At 44.3% G+C, this 16,212-nt stretch overlaps 1 protein-coding gene across 1 annotated transcript in view; it reads right to left on the reverse strand.

The window, feature by feature from the left end:
* tns1b (tensin 1b) overlaps positions 1–16,212 on the reverse strand; it is a gene marked incomplete at its 5' end in the record, with an annotated part of 487,320 nt that overhangs the window by 135,217 nt on the left and 335,891 nt on the right. The window contains 6 exons of the mRNA XM_080752851.1: positions 559–619; positions 2,331–2,443; positions 4,950–5,033; positions 8,950–9,014; positions 14,607–14,729; positions 15,164–15,214. Of these exons, the coding sequence (XP_080608977.1) occupies positions 559–619; positions 2,331–2,443; positions 4,950–5,033; positions 8,950–9,014; positions 14,607–14,729; positions 15,164–15,214 (497 nt within the window). The remainder of the gene's footprint in view (positions 1–558; positions 620–2,330; positions 2,444–4,949; positions 5,034–8,949; positions 9,015–14,606; positions 14,730–15,163; positions 15,215–16,212) is intronic.

The raw sequence follows: 16,212 nt of genomic DNA on the forward strand, positions 1-16,212 counted from the left end.
CAAGCACACAATGCCTCGCGGTGCGAGGCATTGTGAGGCATTGTGAGGCAATCTGCTGTTTTTGCGAGGCAATCTGCTGTTTTCACTACTTTTGTGCGACGGCCTTGTATGATTTGCGAAATAACGTACAAATTTGGAGATACGAGATTTCCAGCCGACAAGGACGATATACTAGTGCTGTTGCTGCTCTTATACCACCATTATTACTGGGGTTGGTGGGGGCCAGACAGTAGGCCGCCTATTGGGGAACCCTGGCGTAAACCCACAGGATGGACAGTGTGTGTGTGTGTGTGTGTGTGTGTGTGTGTGTGTGTGTGTGTGTGCGTGCGTGCGTGCGTGCGTGCGTGCGTGCGTGCGTGCGTGCGTGCGTGCGTGTGTGTGTGTTCAGGAGGGGGTTAGGCGTGTTAGAAGGGGAGGGGATTATAAAGGAAAATAAGGGTTCTTGTTATTGAGCCATTATGGGCTCACCATCACTGGAATCTTGTCAAGGCTGCATGTGTGTGTGTGGGTGTGCACACACGTGCATTTATGTGCTGGCATGTGTTGGTCAGTACTTACTAGATGCCAGACGTGTAGACCGGTTGCATCGCCTGGTAGATTTTGAGAAACGGTCGACAACCTGGGGAACCAGAACAGATGCCCAATTAAAACGGCAAAAACCATCGCCTGAACTATCTACGATGCCCCGACGTTTCAACCTACGCCAGGGGTCTTCAACGTTTTCAGGCCAAGGACCCCTTAGTTGAGAGAGAGATGAAGCAGGGACCCCCGCAACATTTTCAGAGATTCCATATAGTTTCATTGTTTGACAGCACGATCATTGTGTATTTTGGATTCATGACAATTTGTGTTTTCAGATATTTAACCACTTGAACTGTCAATACTTAATAAACTTTACACTCTGTACGTCTGCGCTTTTTCCCCTCTGCACCGAAGCTCTTTGCCGAAAATAGCCGATCTACAAGCTCACAACGCATCGCAGCACGAGGCGTTGTGAGCTTGTAGATCTGCTATTTTTGGCTAAAGTTCTCAGAGTATGGACACTAGGGTTCAAGTGGTTGATATAAAAAAGGAGAAAAAAGCTTCTATCACACAAAGATTTGGGGGACCCCCTGTAGTAACTCTAAGGACCCCCAAGGGGTCCAGGACCCCCTGTTGAAGACCCCTGACCTACGCTGTCTATTTAAGCAGACCGACATTCGCTGTGCTGTCGGGTGGAAACCTTGTCTTTCCGACACGGTTACATTTGACATGAAATGGAAAAAAAGAACATGTGTTCCAAACGATCTGTAGCAATTATTATGTAGTCACAATCTCGTTAATACTTTTCATTGGATAAATATTTATAAAACACACAGACAGACGCAACCACTTTCGGCTGTTCTTCTCCAAAAATAGCACAAGCTCACAACGCGTTACATTGCGATATGCTTGTGGATCGGCTATATTTGCTAGTTTTTCCACAACACTCTTGTGCAACATAGTACTGTAGGACATTCATTTATGGGAAAGGAAAACTTAAAAAAACATGAAAAGTTGAAATATGGAGGTACAGTACAAGGTTTCTGCCCAACAGCCTCCCCCTGGCTGTCGTAGCATTCAGGGTTTCACTATGGCCGCATGTCATTCGGTGCAGGTTCATATAGTGTATCATCATATTATTTTAATGTACAGTATGTGTATCTTTAGGTTCTGCCCTTATGTCTGTCATCATGTCAATGTAATAACTGTGCATCTGCTTCAAGGTGGTTTTGTTATCTCACAGTCTGTCATGCTTGTTGTGGAGACCACTAAATACAATGCAATGTCACAGCAATACAGGGGTTTCATCTCGTGTCTGACTGAAATGTATTTCTGCGTGCAAATGTGAGAAATAATATATAGTCACTGTCGGGCAGAAACTTTGTATCTCCAAGTTTCAAATGTGTGCGCTTCATCAGACAAGGCTGTCGCACAAAAGTAGTGAAAACACCAGATCTACAAGAACAGGCGTTGTGTGCTTGTAGATCAGCTGTTTTCACTAGTTTAGAAAAACAAACGGTTTTGGACATACAAGGTTCCCACCCGACAACAGCGATATAATACCCTTACAGGTCTGTAACTCTGAGAGAGTACAAATGGAACCAATTGGGTCCATTTGGTTCCATCTGTGCACTCTCAGAGTCCGTGAAATTAAAATGTGAGAGAACCACTTTTTTTCTTTTTTTCACCCTTTATGTTTTATTTTAGGTATCTGCACTCCCGTACCATTTTCAAACGTGTTAATAAAAGTATTCAATCAATCAATCAATCAATCAAAACCCCCGGCCTACTGCGGCAGCGTACCGTACCTCCTTTAGACTCAAAGTTGGGGATGCCGTGCATGATGACGTGGTGGAGGAACAGAGGTTTGTTGTTGATCTTGATGTGTCCGGAGAGCAAACCGCTGAAGTACTGCACATACCTGAGACAGGACAGGGGACAGGGGACAGGGGACAGGGGACAGGGGACAGGGGACACGGGACACGGGACACAGGACAGACAGATCAGATTGGAGGACAGGGGAATGACAGATCAGATTGTAGCAGGATCCTTCATGTTTCAGCAACAACGGGCCATGAGGGCGTCTGTCTGTGTACTGTAACCAAAGAGCCGTAATCTAATCTCTCCTACAGTGTGTGAGGACAGGACGGAGGGTAGCACTATGCCAGTCAACACGCAAACAACAACAGACCCATGGGACTGCTTGCTGCTCAATGTTGAATGTTAAATGTGACTACTGTACATGTGATGTTGATCGTTGTGACTAGTAAAATATTCAATCAATCAATCAATCCTGGAGATCAATATTTCCTCGATTATTATATTTGTTTATACTGTATAATCTGAATTATGATTTACCATTTCTATTCGACGCGAGAGTGCCAACACCAACTCGTGACTCTTGAGTCCTGAATCGCTGCCCTCCACACACCCTCCTGTCTAGCATCAGGGTCTTGAGCTCTGCAGCGTTGTTAGCTTTCCTGGCTGTGCCCTAGCTTGCCTGGCACAGTGTTAGTTTGCTTGCCACCAGTTTTGGGTGCCTGAAGCAGTGGCCATGCAGCCAGCCTCATCCTTCTCTCTCCCTTCTTTATATACTGTATACAGAACTATTTTTAAGACCATACCAGCTCGAAACGTTGGTTTCCCTTTAATAAATCCTGTGGGCAGCCCTTTATTGACTCTTAGACACCACAACTATAACAAAGACAATGGGGAACAACATAGTTCTATTTATCATTATAGTTTTAGTGTCTGGTGAAACCAAGCACTAAAACTACAACTAGTTATAGGTAGTGCTTGGTGGCGTCAGTTCAGAAAAAAGCTAAGGTATGGCAACATGACTGGTGTCTTGCACGCGCCGAAGCACCAGTCATATGTTGCCATACCTTAGCAACAGGCACGATACATTTATTTTAAGAAGTACATTCTATTTTTCCCCCGTTTCTACGGTTTGTTCTTGGCATAAAATAGTAAACGTGCCACAATTAACAATAATGAATTGCACCTGTGCAGCTGACCTGCAGAACCTGGGAATATACCATGCTGTCAAGATGGGGAGAATACAAGGGTAGAGAATATAATTATAATACCTTGTTAAAGTGACCATTTTGTAAAATTTAGCATTTTAATGTAATTTAACAACATAACAGGCACAGATAGACAAAGAGACATTCATGGATTTATATTTAAAAGTAACTTTTATTCTCCCCCCTGGACCCAGGGTATGGCAGCTGCATACCCCTGCCATATCCAATTGACGCCCCTGAGGACAATGGCAAATATGCATGTCCCCTAGCTCTCCTTTCTCTGCAAATATACCTTGTGATTCTACTGAGCTTTTATTCCAATGGTTTGTATTGTAGGCTATTGTATGTATGCATTATCGATCATTTGAGTACCACAATGAAAACAAGCCCCCTTGGGCTTTTTTGTGTCATCATTTTAGCATAACCTTTGACTGCTAAGTTCACTTTTAATAATCATCATCATTGATCAATCGATCAATCAATCAATACACTGTAGTTATAGTTTTCACATTGTCTCTGTCGAGTGGAAACATCATGTCCAAAACTGTTACAGGATTCAAGCATACATGTCTGCTTCAAAAGAAGCAGATCTACAAGCTCCAAACATGTCGCTAAGCGACGTGTTTTCAGCTTGTGGATCTTATACTTTTGATGCTTTTGTGTGACACTGTAGTAGTGTAGTATGATGAAGTTGGGCGTACATTTACGGAAAAACTCAAAAAGTTCAAATATTGAGAACGGAGATAGGAGGTTTCTGGCCCGACAGAGACGGTGTATCCTGACAGATATCTCTGCGGGACAGTTGACATGGGGTCAAGAATTGTTGTTTTTGACAGCACATTTTGATTTAGTTTTAGTCATAGTCTTTTGAATAAAATGTCATTTAATTTTAGTCATAATTTAGTCACCTGAAAAGTTTTAGTTTTAGTCTAATTTTAGTCGACTAAATATCATACGTTTTTAGACGACTAAATCTGCAGTTGATTTAGTCAACTGAAATGTATTTTGGCAGGCCTTGATGGCCATCGTAATGACTGATTTTACACTTGGTTGCATGCTGAAAATAGCAGATCTACAAGCTCGCAACGCGTCGCAGTTGTGAGCTTGTAGATCGTCTATTTTCAGCATGCAACACCTGAGAGCAACCAAACATAAAATGACTCTCTTCTCCACTAGTCCCTCCATAATGTTTTAGTCTAGTTTTTATTTTGTTGACGAAATTGTCAATATATTTAGTCTTAGTTTTAGTCATCACAGCTTAGTTTTTATTTCGGTTTTATTTAGTTTTAGTCAGTGAAAGAATTGCAGTCGACAAAAAAAAATCGTCATAGTTTTAGTCGACGAAATTAACACTGGGGTCAAGCTCCTGATAACACAAACAGGAAGTGAGGGAACACTGACCTTTTCTGGGACGGCTGACCCACGGGAAGCACTTTGTCTTCATAAAAGCGCTTCATGGCAAACCTGTCCAAGGCCTGGTCCGCGCTGCATGCCAACAGAAACACATGTTTACACACCACTCTGCTGCCGCTGGCCCCGCTTTAGGAATATCATAAAGCAGGGGTGGGACTGACTTACTAGGGCCCAAGGTGGTGGGGCCTTCATTATTTTGTACTTTAGCTATTGAAAAATAGCAGATGTTCACAGCGCAGCACTCAGTGCCGCGCTGCGAGCTTGTAGAGCTGCTATTTTTGAAAAGTCGTGAAAATGTGTGAAAATCTTTGAATATATGAATTTTTTAAGCGAACATTTGTAACTAAAATTTTGCTTATGGGGGGTCCCTGGAACTAAATATTTTGAGATGGGGGTCCGTGGCCAAATTCAGAATTTCTGGTGAAGACATTAGTGTTACAAAGAATAGAGGATTTGGGTGGTTAATCATTATATTGTGTCATCAGTTATTTACAAGAAAGAAACATTCAAGTTAAAAGGTGCATTCATTATTATTTCTCCCAAAAATCTTGATGGCAATTTTCCAAACCAACGTTCAATCTATTGATTGTAACTTCTTACTATCAAAACATCCACCGGCTGTCTGTCTGTCTGTCAGTCTGTCTGTCACACGTCACACTTTTGCCCTACTCATATCTCCGCCACCGTTGCCCCGATCAATGCCAAACATTGCCAATCATTTCTCACATGGCCCTCTTCTAGCTCCACCATGAAGCCGATTCTTGCAAGACACATTTTTGCTCCTACAGATTTTGCCCTAAAATCACGCAAAGCGGTACACAGTATCTCTACAGTCATGTCATCAAAATGCATCTGTCCCATCTAGCGCCACCATCTGTCCGATGTTTTAAAAACACATTTTTGGACACTCCTACATATTTTGCCCTAAAATCAGGCAAAGTTGATAGTAATTGTCCAATCCAATGTTCAATCCATTGATTGTAACTTATTGTAAGCTTCATCATGTTATTAAAGCTGTTTGCATGTCTGCGAACGATGTGAGTCATTGTACTGAATGTAAGTTCTCTATTAGAACAGGGGTCTTCAATGTTTTCAGGCCAAGGACCCCTTAGTTGAGAGAGAGATGAAGCAGGGACCCCCACAACCTTTCATAGATTCCATAGTTTCATTGTTTGACAGCACAATCATCAGTGTATTTTGGATTCATGTCAATTTGTGTTTTCAGATATTTAACCACTCGAACCATCAATACTTAATAAAGTTGACCTTTCACTCTGTACTTAGTCTGCTCTTTTTCCTCTCTACGCCAAACGTCTTTGCCGAAAATAGCCGACCTACAAGCTCACAACGCCTCGCGCTGCAATGCGTTGTGAGCTTGTAGATCTGCTATTTTTGGCTAAAGTTCTCATAGGATATGGACGCTGGATACAAGTGGTTAATATAAAAAAGGAGAAAAAAGTTTCTATCACACAAAGATTTGGAGGACCCCCTGTACTAGCTACCCAAGGGTTCCGAACCCCCTGTTGAAGACCCCTGCAATAGAAGCATGTCCTTGCAAGCTGACAGAAGCCTATTGACTCCTCAACAGGAGAATGACCTGAGTTAACTTCTCCTCTGACCAAAACAACGTTCTCTCACAAACAACTGGGTGGGGAAAACCCCATGTGCAACAGGCATGTCAGCTTTAAGCTCTCCAAAAAGAACGGATCTACAAGCTAACAACGCGCCGCACCACGATGCGTCGTTAGCTTGTAGATCCGATGTTTTTGGAGGATACGTCAATTAGGCTTTAGAGTCTCTTTGGGTTCACGCGAACAGCATTCCTTTCAGATATAACGAAGCGAAGCGAAAAGCTAAAGTGACCACCGGCCACAGGAAAAGGAGCAGAGGAAGAGTTACGATGTGAGTGTTGTGATCTGCTGTCGTTTGATGAAAGTCGTCGCATTCCACTCCTAACTATCGCATGAAATCCTTTTGATATTCATATTGCTGTTATTGTTCCCCAGTCGCATGCTATCCAGCCCTGTCGGCCTTGTGCAGTACAGTATGACTGCCTTGACTCCCCCCCCCCCCCGGCCTCTGTCTCCAGCCCGTCTTCAGATGTGGGTCTTGTGATGAACAATATGGGCTTATTTTGTCTTGCCTCAGCTCATTGCTTCTGCTCACTTGGTTTTAGACTACCCCCTATCTGTCTCTCTTTCTCTATCTCTCTCTCTCTGTGTGTCTGTCTGTCTCTCTATCTCTGCCTCTCTTTGTCTCTTTCTCAATGACTCACAAGGTCACCTCGAGGCTCTGGGCTGAGCTTATATTGCGTTGCACCGCTAGCCTGATCATCAGACTGAAGCGTGAAGCGTCAGTCCATTCAGAGAATGGGCGGGGTCTACGGTCTGGAGCCAGGCTATTGCATGCTCTTGCTCGATGAAACGAAACGATTTAGTGCCGGGAATCACGTTTGCCTCACAACGTGTTTTACAGCAGACAGTCGGTTTAAGTTGGTTTCTAGTGTGTGGTTTTAATTTGTACGGCACTTCGTCACTGTTACGGTGGGAACGGGCCCATGTTTAAAGAAGACTGCACTCTGTTGAGGTGCCAACTTGTGCCTTGTGCACTCGTGGCCATGTATGGCCTACTTGTGTGCCAGCAGAGCGGGCAAGTATGTATGTGTGGGCAAGGCGGCACTCTGCCGAGGTGCCAACTTTTTATTTATATCAGGTCGCACTTGTTGGTGTCTGTGTTTTTTCAAGGGTTTTCCCATTCGATGGCGTAAACCCAGACACGCGGGACGCACAGATACACCCAATAGGGCTGTCGAGATTATGACATTTTACATGACGATTAATTGTCACTCAAATAATTGCGATTAACGATTTAATTGTGTTTTTGTCGTTGACAATTACATTTCTGTTTGGCTTTTAAGGCTTTGAAGTTGCACATGGTGGATATGACACATAACCTAAATATATAAAGAAATGACTGACATATTTGATAACTTCAGACTTCAAAAAGAACATTGATATTGGGAATAGCCGATCTACAAGCTCAGTTGTGAGCTTGTAGATCTGCTATTTCCACTATTTTTGACTTTAAAAAATATATATAATGAACATTTTTCAACATGGAAACGATTATGACGATTATGAAAAATAATCACAATTATGTCAAAGAATTGCGATTAGACGATTATATAATAATTGTGACAGCCCTAACACTGAACGCAGTACTTGCGCACTCTGCTGGCCTAGAGAGGGAAACAAACCTCCTGAGCCTCAACCAGGCAAGGCAGAACTCCCAAGAAATAAGACAGGGTCTAATAGTGGCCCTCCTATGGATGCCTGATGTCATGTTGACTTTAACACCAGTAACACTCCCTAATCGGGAGATAAGCGACAGTCACGTCGCATACACAAACTTTAGAAGGCAGTCGTAGCCAATCAGGAGGGAATATGGGAAATGGGACAGATCCATGTTGATGACATGACTTAAGAGATACTGTGTACCGCTTTGCATGATTTTAGGCCAAAATCTGTAAGAGCAGTGTCCAAAAATGTGTTTTGCAAGAATCGGCCTTATGGTGGCGCTGGAAGGGGGCCATGTGATGAATGAGGGGTGGTTTAACAGCCAAGGAGTGTGTGTGTGCAAAGTTCGGCATGGATATGAGTAGGGCAAAAGTGTGACGTGTGACAGACTGACAGCCGGTGGAGGTTTTGACAGTAACTGCGACCTGGCGGCCATCTTGTCAGGAAAAACCTTGGGAAGAATCACAAAAGAGGCGACCCCATTCCAGGGCAGACAGGTGTGCAATAATAACTGCTGGTGATGTCAGAACTAAACGATTAAATATCCATGCAAGTATAATAACATGATACTAGTAATCATAGATGACGATGGGCTCATTGGAGGATCAACAGTAGGAAGGGAAACCCACAGGACCATCAGTTGTATTTGTCGAGCGATCGGCGCCATAAAAGGAGACCGTTGCATGACTCACCTGGCTGATATGTTGCTGTAGTGCATGTACGCCGCCACCACCACCCCTGTCCTGCCACGGTTGCCCTGGGAAACCAAACAATGGAAGCATTAAAACGACAGGAGGGCATTGATTTCATCTGGCGGTCATGATGATCGTGGGGCCGTATAAAAGGACGCCTTCGCCCATTTCCTTTAACCACTCGAACCCCGGCAGCGCCGTCCCTATGCTGCGGGGGAACGAGAGCCAAAAATAGCCGATCTACAAGCTCACAATGCGCTATTTTTGGCGAGGAGATCTGGTGTGGACGGAAAAAGTGGTCTAAGTACACTTGAGTACCGTAACTCAAGTTCAGTTCTCTGAGACTACAGGGGTTTACGTGGTTAAAGGGAAAGTTCACCAAAAAGATAACGTTTTTTCTATCGATTACTCATCTCATGGAGACTTATTTTTTATTTTTTATCCCTAAGCCAATAATTTGATGACCAGCTATGGAGACACAAAGAGCCTGCTTTGTTCCCTATGGAGACACAAAGAGCCTGCTTTGTTCCCTATGGAGACACAAAGAGCCTGCTTTGTTCTCTATGGAGACACAAAGAGCCTGCTTTGTTCCCTATGGAGACACAAAGAGCCTGCTTTGTTCCCTATGGAGACACAAAGAGCCTGCTTTGTTCCCTATGGAGACACAAAGAGCCTGCTTTATTCACTATGGAGACACAAAGAGTCTCCTAAAAATGATTGGCTTAGGAATGGAATATTGGCCTATACATCCATGAATTCAAGTCTCCATGTGGTGAGTAATCACGTTCCAAAATCTATCACTAATTCCTGTGCATTCCGTTTATTATTATTATGTTAATCATTTTTCACTCTTTGTAATCTCTTTTTCTGTACCTGTACCATGACTCCGGTACTGTCTGCAGCAATGACCACTGAATTCCCCCTGTGAATTCAGTAAAGGTGTATCTACTGTACCTATTGTTCAGGCAGAGATGTGGGTGATAGTATGGGGGGGCTCCAGTGGAATTTCACTCCACATCGACAGGTGTGCATCTCACCCACGACACTGCAAATGTCTGAGTGTAAACGGAACCAAAATTGGACCCTTTTTGTACACTCAGAGAGTCACAGATTCGTACAGCGTACAACACGGATGGACACATAACCGAGTATAATAGGAGAACTTCTCCCAAAGGATCTTAAATTACATGCTTTAACCAATGCTCACAAAGTTCAGATAGATATCATCTTATGTGGCTTTTCCTGCTTGTCAGAGATTTGGAGGTTTTTTTTTAAGTCTTTTTTGCTAAATGATGCATGCACCACAGCTCGACCGCGCTCCTGCTCTCTTTCGGGGCTCTTAAAAACCCCAAAATAGATTTCCACGTACAGGTCACCATGGCAATGGAGACCGAATTTGGATCCATTTCACCCACTCCAGTCCAGGCTTCCCAAAAACAAGGAGCATTGTTAAGGTTGAGTTATGTTCCACGTTGTAAATAGCCCACTAAAAACAGCGTGGCGTCCTCCAGGAAAGGCTCTGTTGTTGATGCATGGAAATCCAAGCCACCCCGCTATATGCTTCCTAGTGACCACCGCAAAATTCCAGCTCCGCACACGCAGGGGCCAGGGGGGGAAAGTGGGACTGAGTCACTAGGGCCCAAGGTGGAGGAGGCCTTAATTATTTTATACTTTAGCTATTGAAAAAATAGCAGATATACAAGCTCACAGCGCGGCACCGAGTGCCACGCTGTGAGCTTGCAGATCTGCTTTTTTTGAAAAGTCGTGAAAATGTGTGCAAATCTTTGAATAAATGTATTTTTTTAGGCGAACGTTTGTAACTAAAGTTTTGCTTCTGGGGGGTCCCTGGAACTAAATGTTTTGAGATGGGGGTCCGTGGCCAAATATATATAATTTTGGGGGTCCTTCACGTGAAAAAGTTTGAGCACCACTGACATAAGTCATGTTTCCATAAACTTATTCGAAAATAGGAAACGGTTCATCAGAAATGCGCATTAAGACAAAGCAAATTTAGCCTGTTTCCATTTGCGGGTGTCATTCGAATTAGCGACGGTCGCATGAGCCGACTCAGCGCGGTCCAGCTGAACACAGCGAAGCGCTCCCTACCTCCTTGCCCACCACTAGTTCTGTCGGAGGTTGTCTTTGCACAACAGTCTGTAAAGAGCTACAGGTTGGCAGCCTGGCACGTTGTGAAAACGGGAAAAATGTACACACGGTCCGTGTCACGTGTGTAACAACTGGTTTGTTTTGTGGGCTGACACTATACAATGGACGTTAATTAAGCAGCAGGGGAAAGTGTTAGCTTGGAGGACGATGGACCAGAAGGTCTTAATTTATTCGCATTTATTGGCTGACCCGTTTCCATTCACTAAATGCGCATTTAGTTTTTTCGATAAAATCCACCTCCTCCAAGCGCATAAATGTTTTTGCGGATAATAGTCATTCGAATTTTGAAGTTTTTCCATAAAAAGATTTATGCACAAAAGCCTTAATGTGCATTAAGAAGCTTTATGGAAACGCCACTACAGAAACATAGGTTTTTCAAAAAACCTTGGAAGGATTTGAAACTATTCAAAGGCTTGCACACATTTTCATGATCTTTCGAAAATAGCAGATCTACAAGCTCGCAGCGCGGCACTCGGTGCCGCGCTGTGAGCTTGTATATCTGCTATTTTTCAATAGTTAAAGCCCAAAATAACGCGTAATAATGCGTTCCCAGTCTAGATGGGTCAGACCCCCTCCCCCTATGAAGAACATTCATGGGGGGCCCGCGGTGAATCCTTGAACCCAGGGCCCAGGATTTGGTTGCGACACCCCTGAACATTACTCATCTCGGGGAGAGACAGAGAGAATAACAGCGGCCTCTCCATGGCAACGCTCTTGTTTTGTGTCCTCTCTGTGGGGATGTTTGGCTACGGAGCTCCGATTATTAACCCACTTAGAACGGGTACACACTTTGTGTATCATTATTTTATGATTTAACTATTTGAAAAATAGCAGATATACAAGCTCACAGTGCGGCACCGAGTGCCGCGCTGCGAGCTCGTAGATCTGCTATTTTTGAAAAATCGTGAAAATTTCAATTTTGACCCGATTCTATAAGTGTCTTTTGAATCCTTCTAAGATTTTTGGAAAAACCTATGTTTCTATATGTCAGCAATCTGGCCAGCCATCCTCAAAGAAAAGGTCCTTTTCACTTAACTGGAGCTCAGTTAGTCTGTTCTTGAGAGACTACTATGTCAGTGGTTCTCAAACCTTTTCATGTGAAGGACCCCCAAAATGATATTTATTTGGCCACGGACCCCCATCTCAAAATATTTAGTTCCAGGGACCACCCAGAAGCAAAATTTGAGTTACAAACGTTCGCTTTGAAAATACATATATTCAAAGATGTGCACACATTTTCACGACTTTTTCAAAAATAGCAGATCTACAAGCTCGCAGCGCTGTGAGCTTGTATATCTGCTATTTTTCAATAGTTAAAGCAGTCAATAATCCTAGGCCTAAATGGTTAATACATGATGTGTTGCAATCAGACGGACACCCCGGGGTTAAGTCCCCCCCCCAAAAAAACGGAGCCAAATAATATTGGCCAATATATTTTCATGGCTTGTTTTTGTCTAGCGTGCTTGGGGGTTTATTTGGGCTACGTGCCGCTAACGGGTGTGTTTTGCCACATAGCACGCTGCCGTGAGCGCGCCAGGATATTTCGGCAGGGCTTTTTTTTCTTTCTTTCTTTTTCTTACGTACAGTACATACGGTAGCTGAGCATATCGGAGTTAATCACATACATTGGACTGAATGGTGGGGAGGCATGCACAGCATCTCTCACTCGCACGCACCACGCATGTACCCACGTACTGTACACACTAGGGCATTAACTGGGTTCGATTCCCGCCGGGGGACGCTGTGGGTGTTGGGGGCGTGTTTCTCCCTCCACGTCATCAGTGCTCACACCCTAGGTGGGGTCGGCGATAGGGCCTTTCTGTGTGGAGTTTGAATGTTCTCCCCGTGTCTCCTAGGGTTGATACCCTCACAAAAACATGCAGTAATCCTGGTCTCAATAATGCCTCCCCCTGGCCAGCCGGGGCGCTTGATGGAGGGGAAAGGAACTGGTTGGAATAACATGTTCCTTCCACGCGCTACGTCCATCCCGGGGAAAATCCCCCCTGTCATGTGAAAAGAAACAACTTGGACTACTCATGCATTGAAGGAAGCATGAGGTCAGTCCGTTGTCTCCCCAGGCGAGGCAGAGGGAGAGCAGAGAAAAATCCCCCCAGTCAGGTGAAAAGAAATAACTTGGACTACTCATGCATTGAAGGAAGCATGAGGTCAGTCCGTTGTCTCCCCAGGCGCGGCAGAGGGAGAGCAGAGCCCAGGATTACATAGGCAATTGGCACTGGGTGAAAAAATGGGTTGCAAAATCGTGGGATAAAAATTATAAAAGGGATTCAGTTCTCAATCGCGGGAGGCTGGGAGCTGTTCCTTGTGTGGGAGTGTCGAGAACAGATTCAGAATAAACGGATCATCTATGGAGCGAGGCAAAGCCCATCAGACTGCATGATGTCTCGTCCCCACTCGCAGGGCACGTTCCAGGAGACTAGTTGTGGCTTTATAATGTCACATCGCGCAGTAGGCGGAAAAACAACGATTAGCCAAACAAGAACCCTAACCCTAACCGTGTTTTTGCTTTTTTACAAATCTGAATTTTTTATATGGTCGGATGGTTGTTGTTGTTGTTGTAGCTTGATGAGGTAGCATTGGCTGCTACTGAGTGCTCACAAGACGACAAGACACGCAATGGTGGTTGAAACGGTGTTACCGATAACCACGGTGTTGACACGGACGATATTTTCGGTGTTAACAATCTCATACCGTTGCAACCCTAACACACACAAAGAATACGAACAGCACGCACGCACGCACACACACACACACACACACACACACACACACACACACACACACACACACACACACACACACACACACACACACACACACACACACACACACACACACACACACACACACAGCTGCAGGGGATAGGGTTGCGTGTGCAGAGACTGAGAGCTCCCTCTGCTGCCGGTGCACAACGCTCAAACAAGAAAACTAGTACAACCGGGTTCTAGAACGCCACCATTTTGGACCACCGGCGGTCCAAAATGGACCCTTTCAAACACTCTCAGAGTTAAATGGACACTGAGTATTTTGTAGCGTATATTGGGATCCCTGACCCTGAGCCTCCTTGGACTAATGTACAGCAGTGGTTCCCAAACGTTTCAGCTCGAGACCCAATGGAGAAATTAGACGTTTGCTCATGACCCAAACTAGTGAAAATATTATATCTACAAGCTCACAATGCGGCGCTGCGAGCTTGTGGATCGCTATTTTCACTATTCTTGTTTCATGAAAACAATTAGATTTTCCGATTTTATCTATGAAATACTTTTGAAACACGTTGGGATTGTTTGGAAAGATGTAGCCTGAGACTCGGCCTGAACTTTCATTTAGTTTACCTGCATTATTCACTCTCAAAATCTGCACTATTGAGAGCCGGTGAACTTAGAAAAACAGGTCTCGTCCCAACTTCCAGCTGTCCGTGGAGCAGACAGACAGACAGACAGACAGACAGACAGACAGACAGACAGACTCACCTTGTTGTGTATGACCACCACGTTGTGGCTGTCTGCACTCAGCCACGTGTCCATGGCCTTGCAGATGCTACAGATCTTGTCCAGGGCAGGAGCATGGTGGTCGGGCCAACCAAAGTCTAACACCTGAAGGAGAGAGGGAGAGAGAGCGAGAGAGAGAGCGAGAGAGAGAGCGAGAGAGAGAGAGGGAGCGAGAGAGAGCGAGAGAGAGAGAGAGAGAGAGAGAGAGAGAGAGAGACTGGCACTTTAGATATGTGTGTGCGTGCGGCCACTTTGTTGTCTTTACACATGGAAATCAAAAGTTCATGAGGTTGTGATAAGTCAGGGAAAAGAGCTGAATAACAGAGAAGCTAGGAGAGGAGAAGAACGCAACAAAACAAAATATACTTTTAATATACTTGTATACTGTTAACGATTTCTGTATTGTGTTTGCTGTGCAGCACTTAGTTTGGTCAGCCTTGGTTGTCTCTAAACATGTTTTACAAATCAAATTTGATTGACTTAACAAAATAACAGGACCTGCTACAGACTACAGCATAGTGACTTATAGTGAGTTTTACCTTTGGATTGAGCTGGTTGATATCGTAGCGTTTCTCACTGAGGTTGAAGAGCTGTGAAGTGAAACATTTAAAACGCGGTGAACACGACAACAACAACAATAAGCACACTCAGGCAAACCTGAACGTCAGAGCATCCATTAGTGCAGTGGTTCTCAACCTGTGGGTTGGGGCTAATCATTTATTAGCCATTATATGTTTTCTTCAGATGTAAACAAAAATGGCTGCCATGTTTGAAAGAATGGGTTGGTATGGGGGTTAAACATGCAATTTCGCGATCGTGATCATGCCTAATACATTTCTGGAGGTCGAAAAAAAAAGAAAAAAAAAAAAAGAAAAAAAAAATGAATCTTCAAAAACGGCCCAAACTCGGGAAACTCGGGGTTGGCACAGGGGTGGTACCTTTTCAAACTCGGGAAACTCGGGGTTGGCACAGGGGTGGTACCTTTTCAAACTCGGGAAACTCTGGGTTGGCACCAGATGTGTTAATACAATAACAGCTGTATTTGGTCTCCCCGCTCTCCTACTGAGACATTTAGATCCTGTGTCTGGGTTTGACATGACCTTTGACCCCATGCTGTTTCTGCTTTGACAGCAGGCTCTATTAGCTCAGTGCTAAAGATGTCAGCACTCTGCACAAGAGACCCGGGTTCAAACCCAGGCTAGAAGAGGAACGTTACATACAGGGGCGTCACACCAAATTCTGGGCCCTGGGTACAAGGATTCACTGCGGGCCCCCCATGAATGTTAACTATTGAAAAATAGCAGATATACAAGCTCACAGCGCAGCACCGAGTGCCGCGCTGCGAGCTTGTATATCTGCTATTTTTGAAAAATCAGGAACATGTGTGAAGAACCTTTGTCAAGGACCCCCAAGATGATATGTATTTGGCCACGGACCCCGATCTCAAAATATTTAGTTCCAGGGACCCCCAGAAGCAAAATTTGAGTTAAAAATACATATATTCAAAGATTTTCACACATTTTCACAACTTTTCAAAAATAGCAGATCTACAAGCTCGCAGCGCGGCACTCGGTGCCGCGCTGTGAGC

Source organism: Nannobrachium achirus (assembly GCF_963921795.1).
Source record: "Nannobrachium achirus genome assembly, chromosome: 22".
Taxonomy (NCBI): Eukaryota; Metazoa; Chordata; class Actinopteri; order Myctophiformes; family Myctophidae; genus Nannobrachium; species Nannobrachium achirus.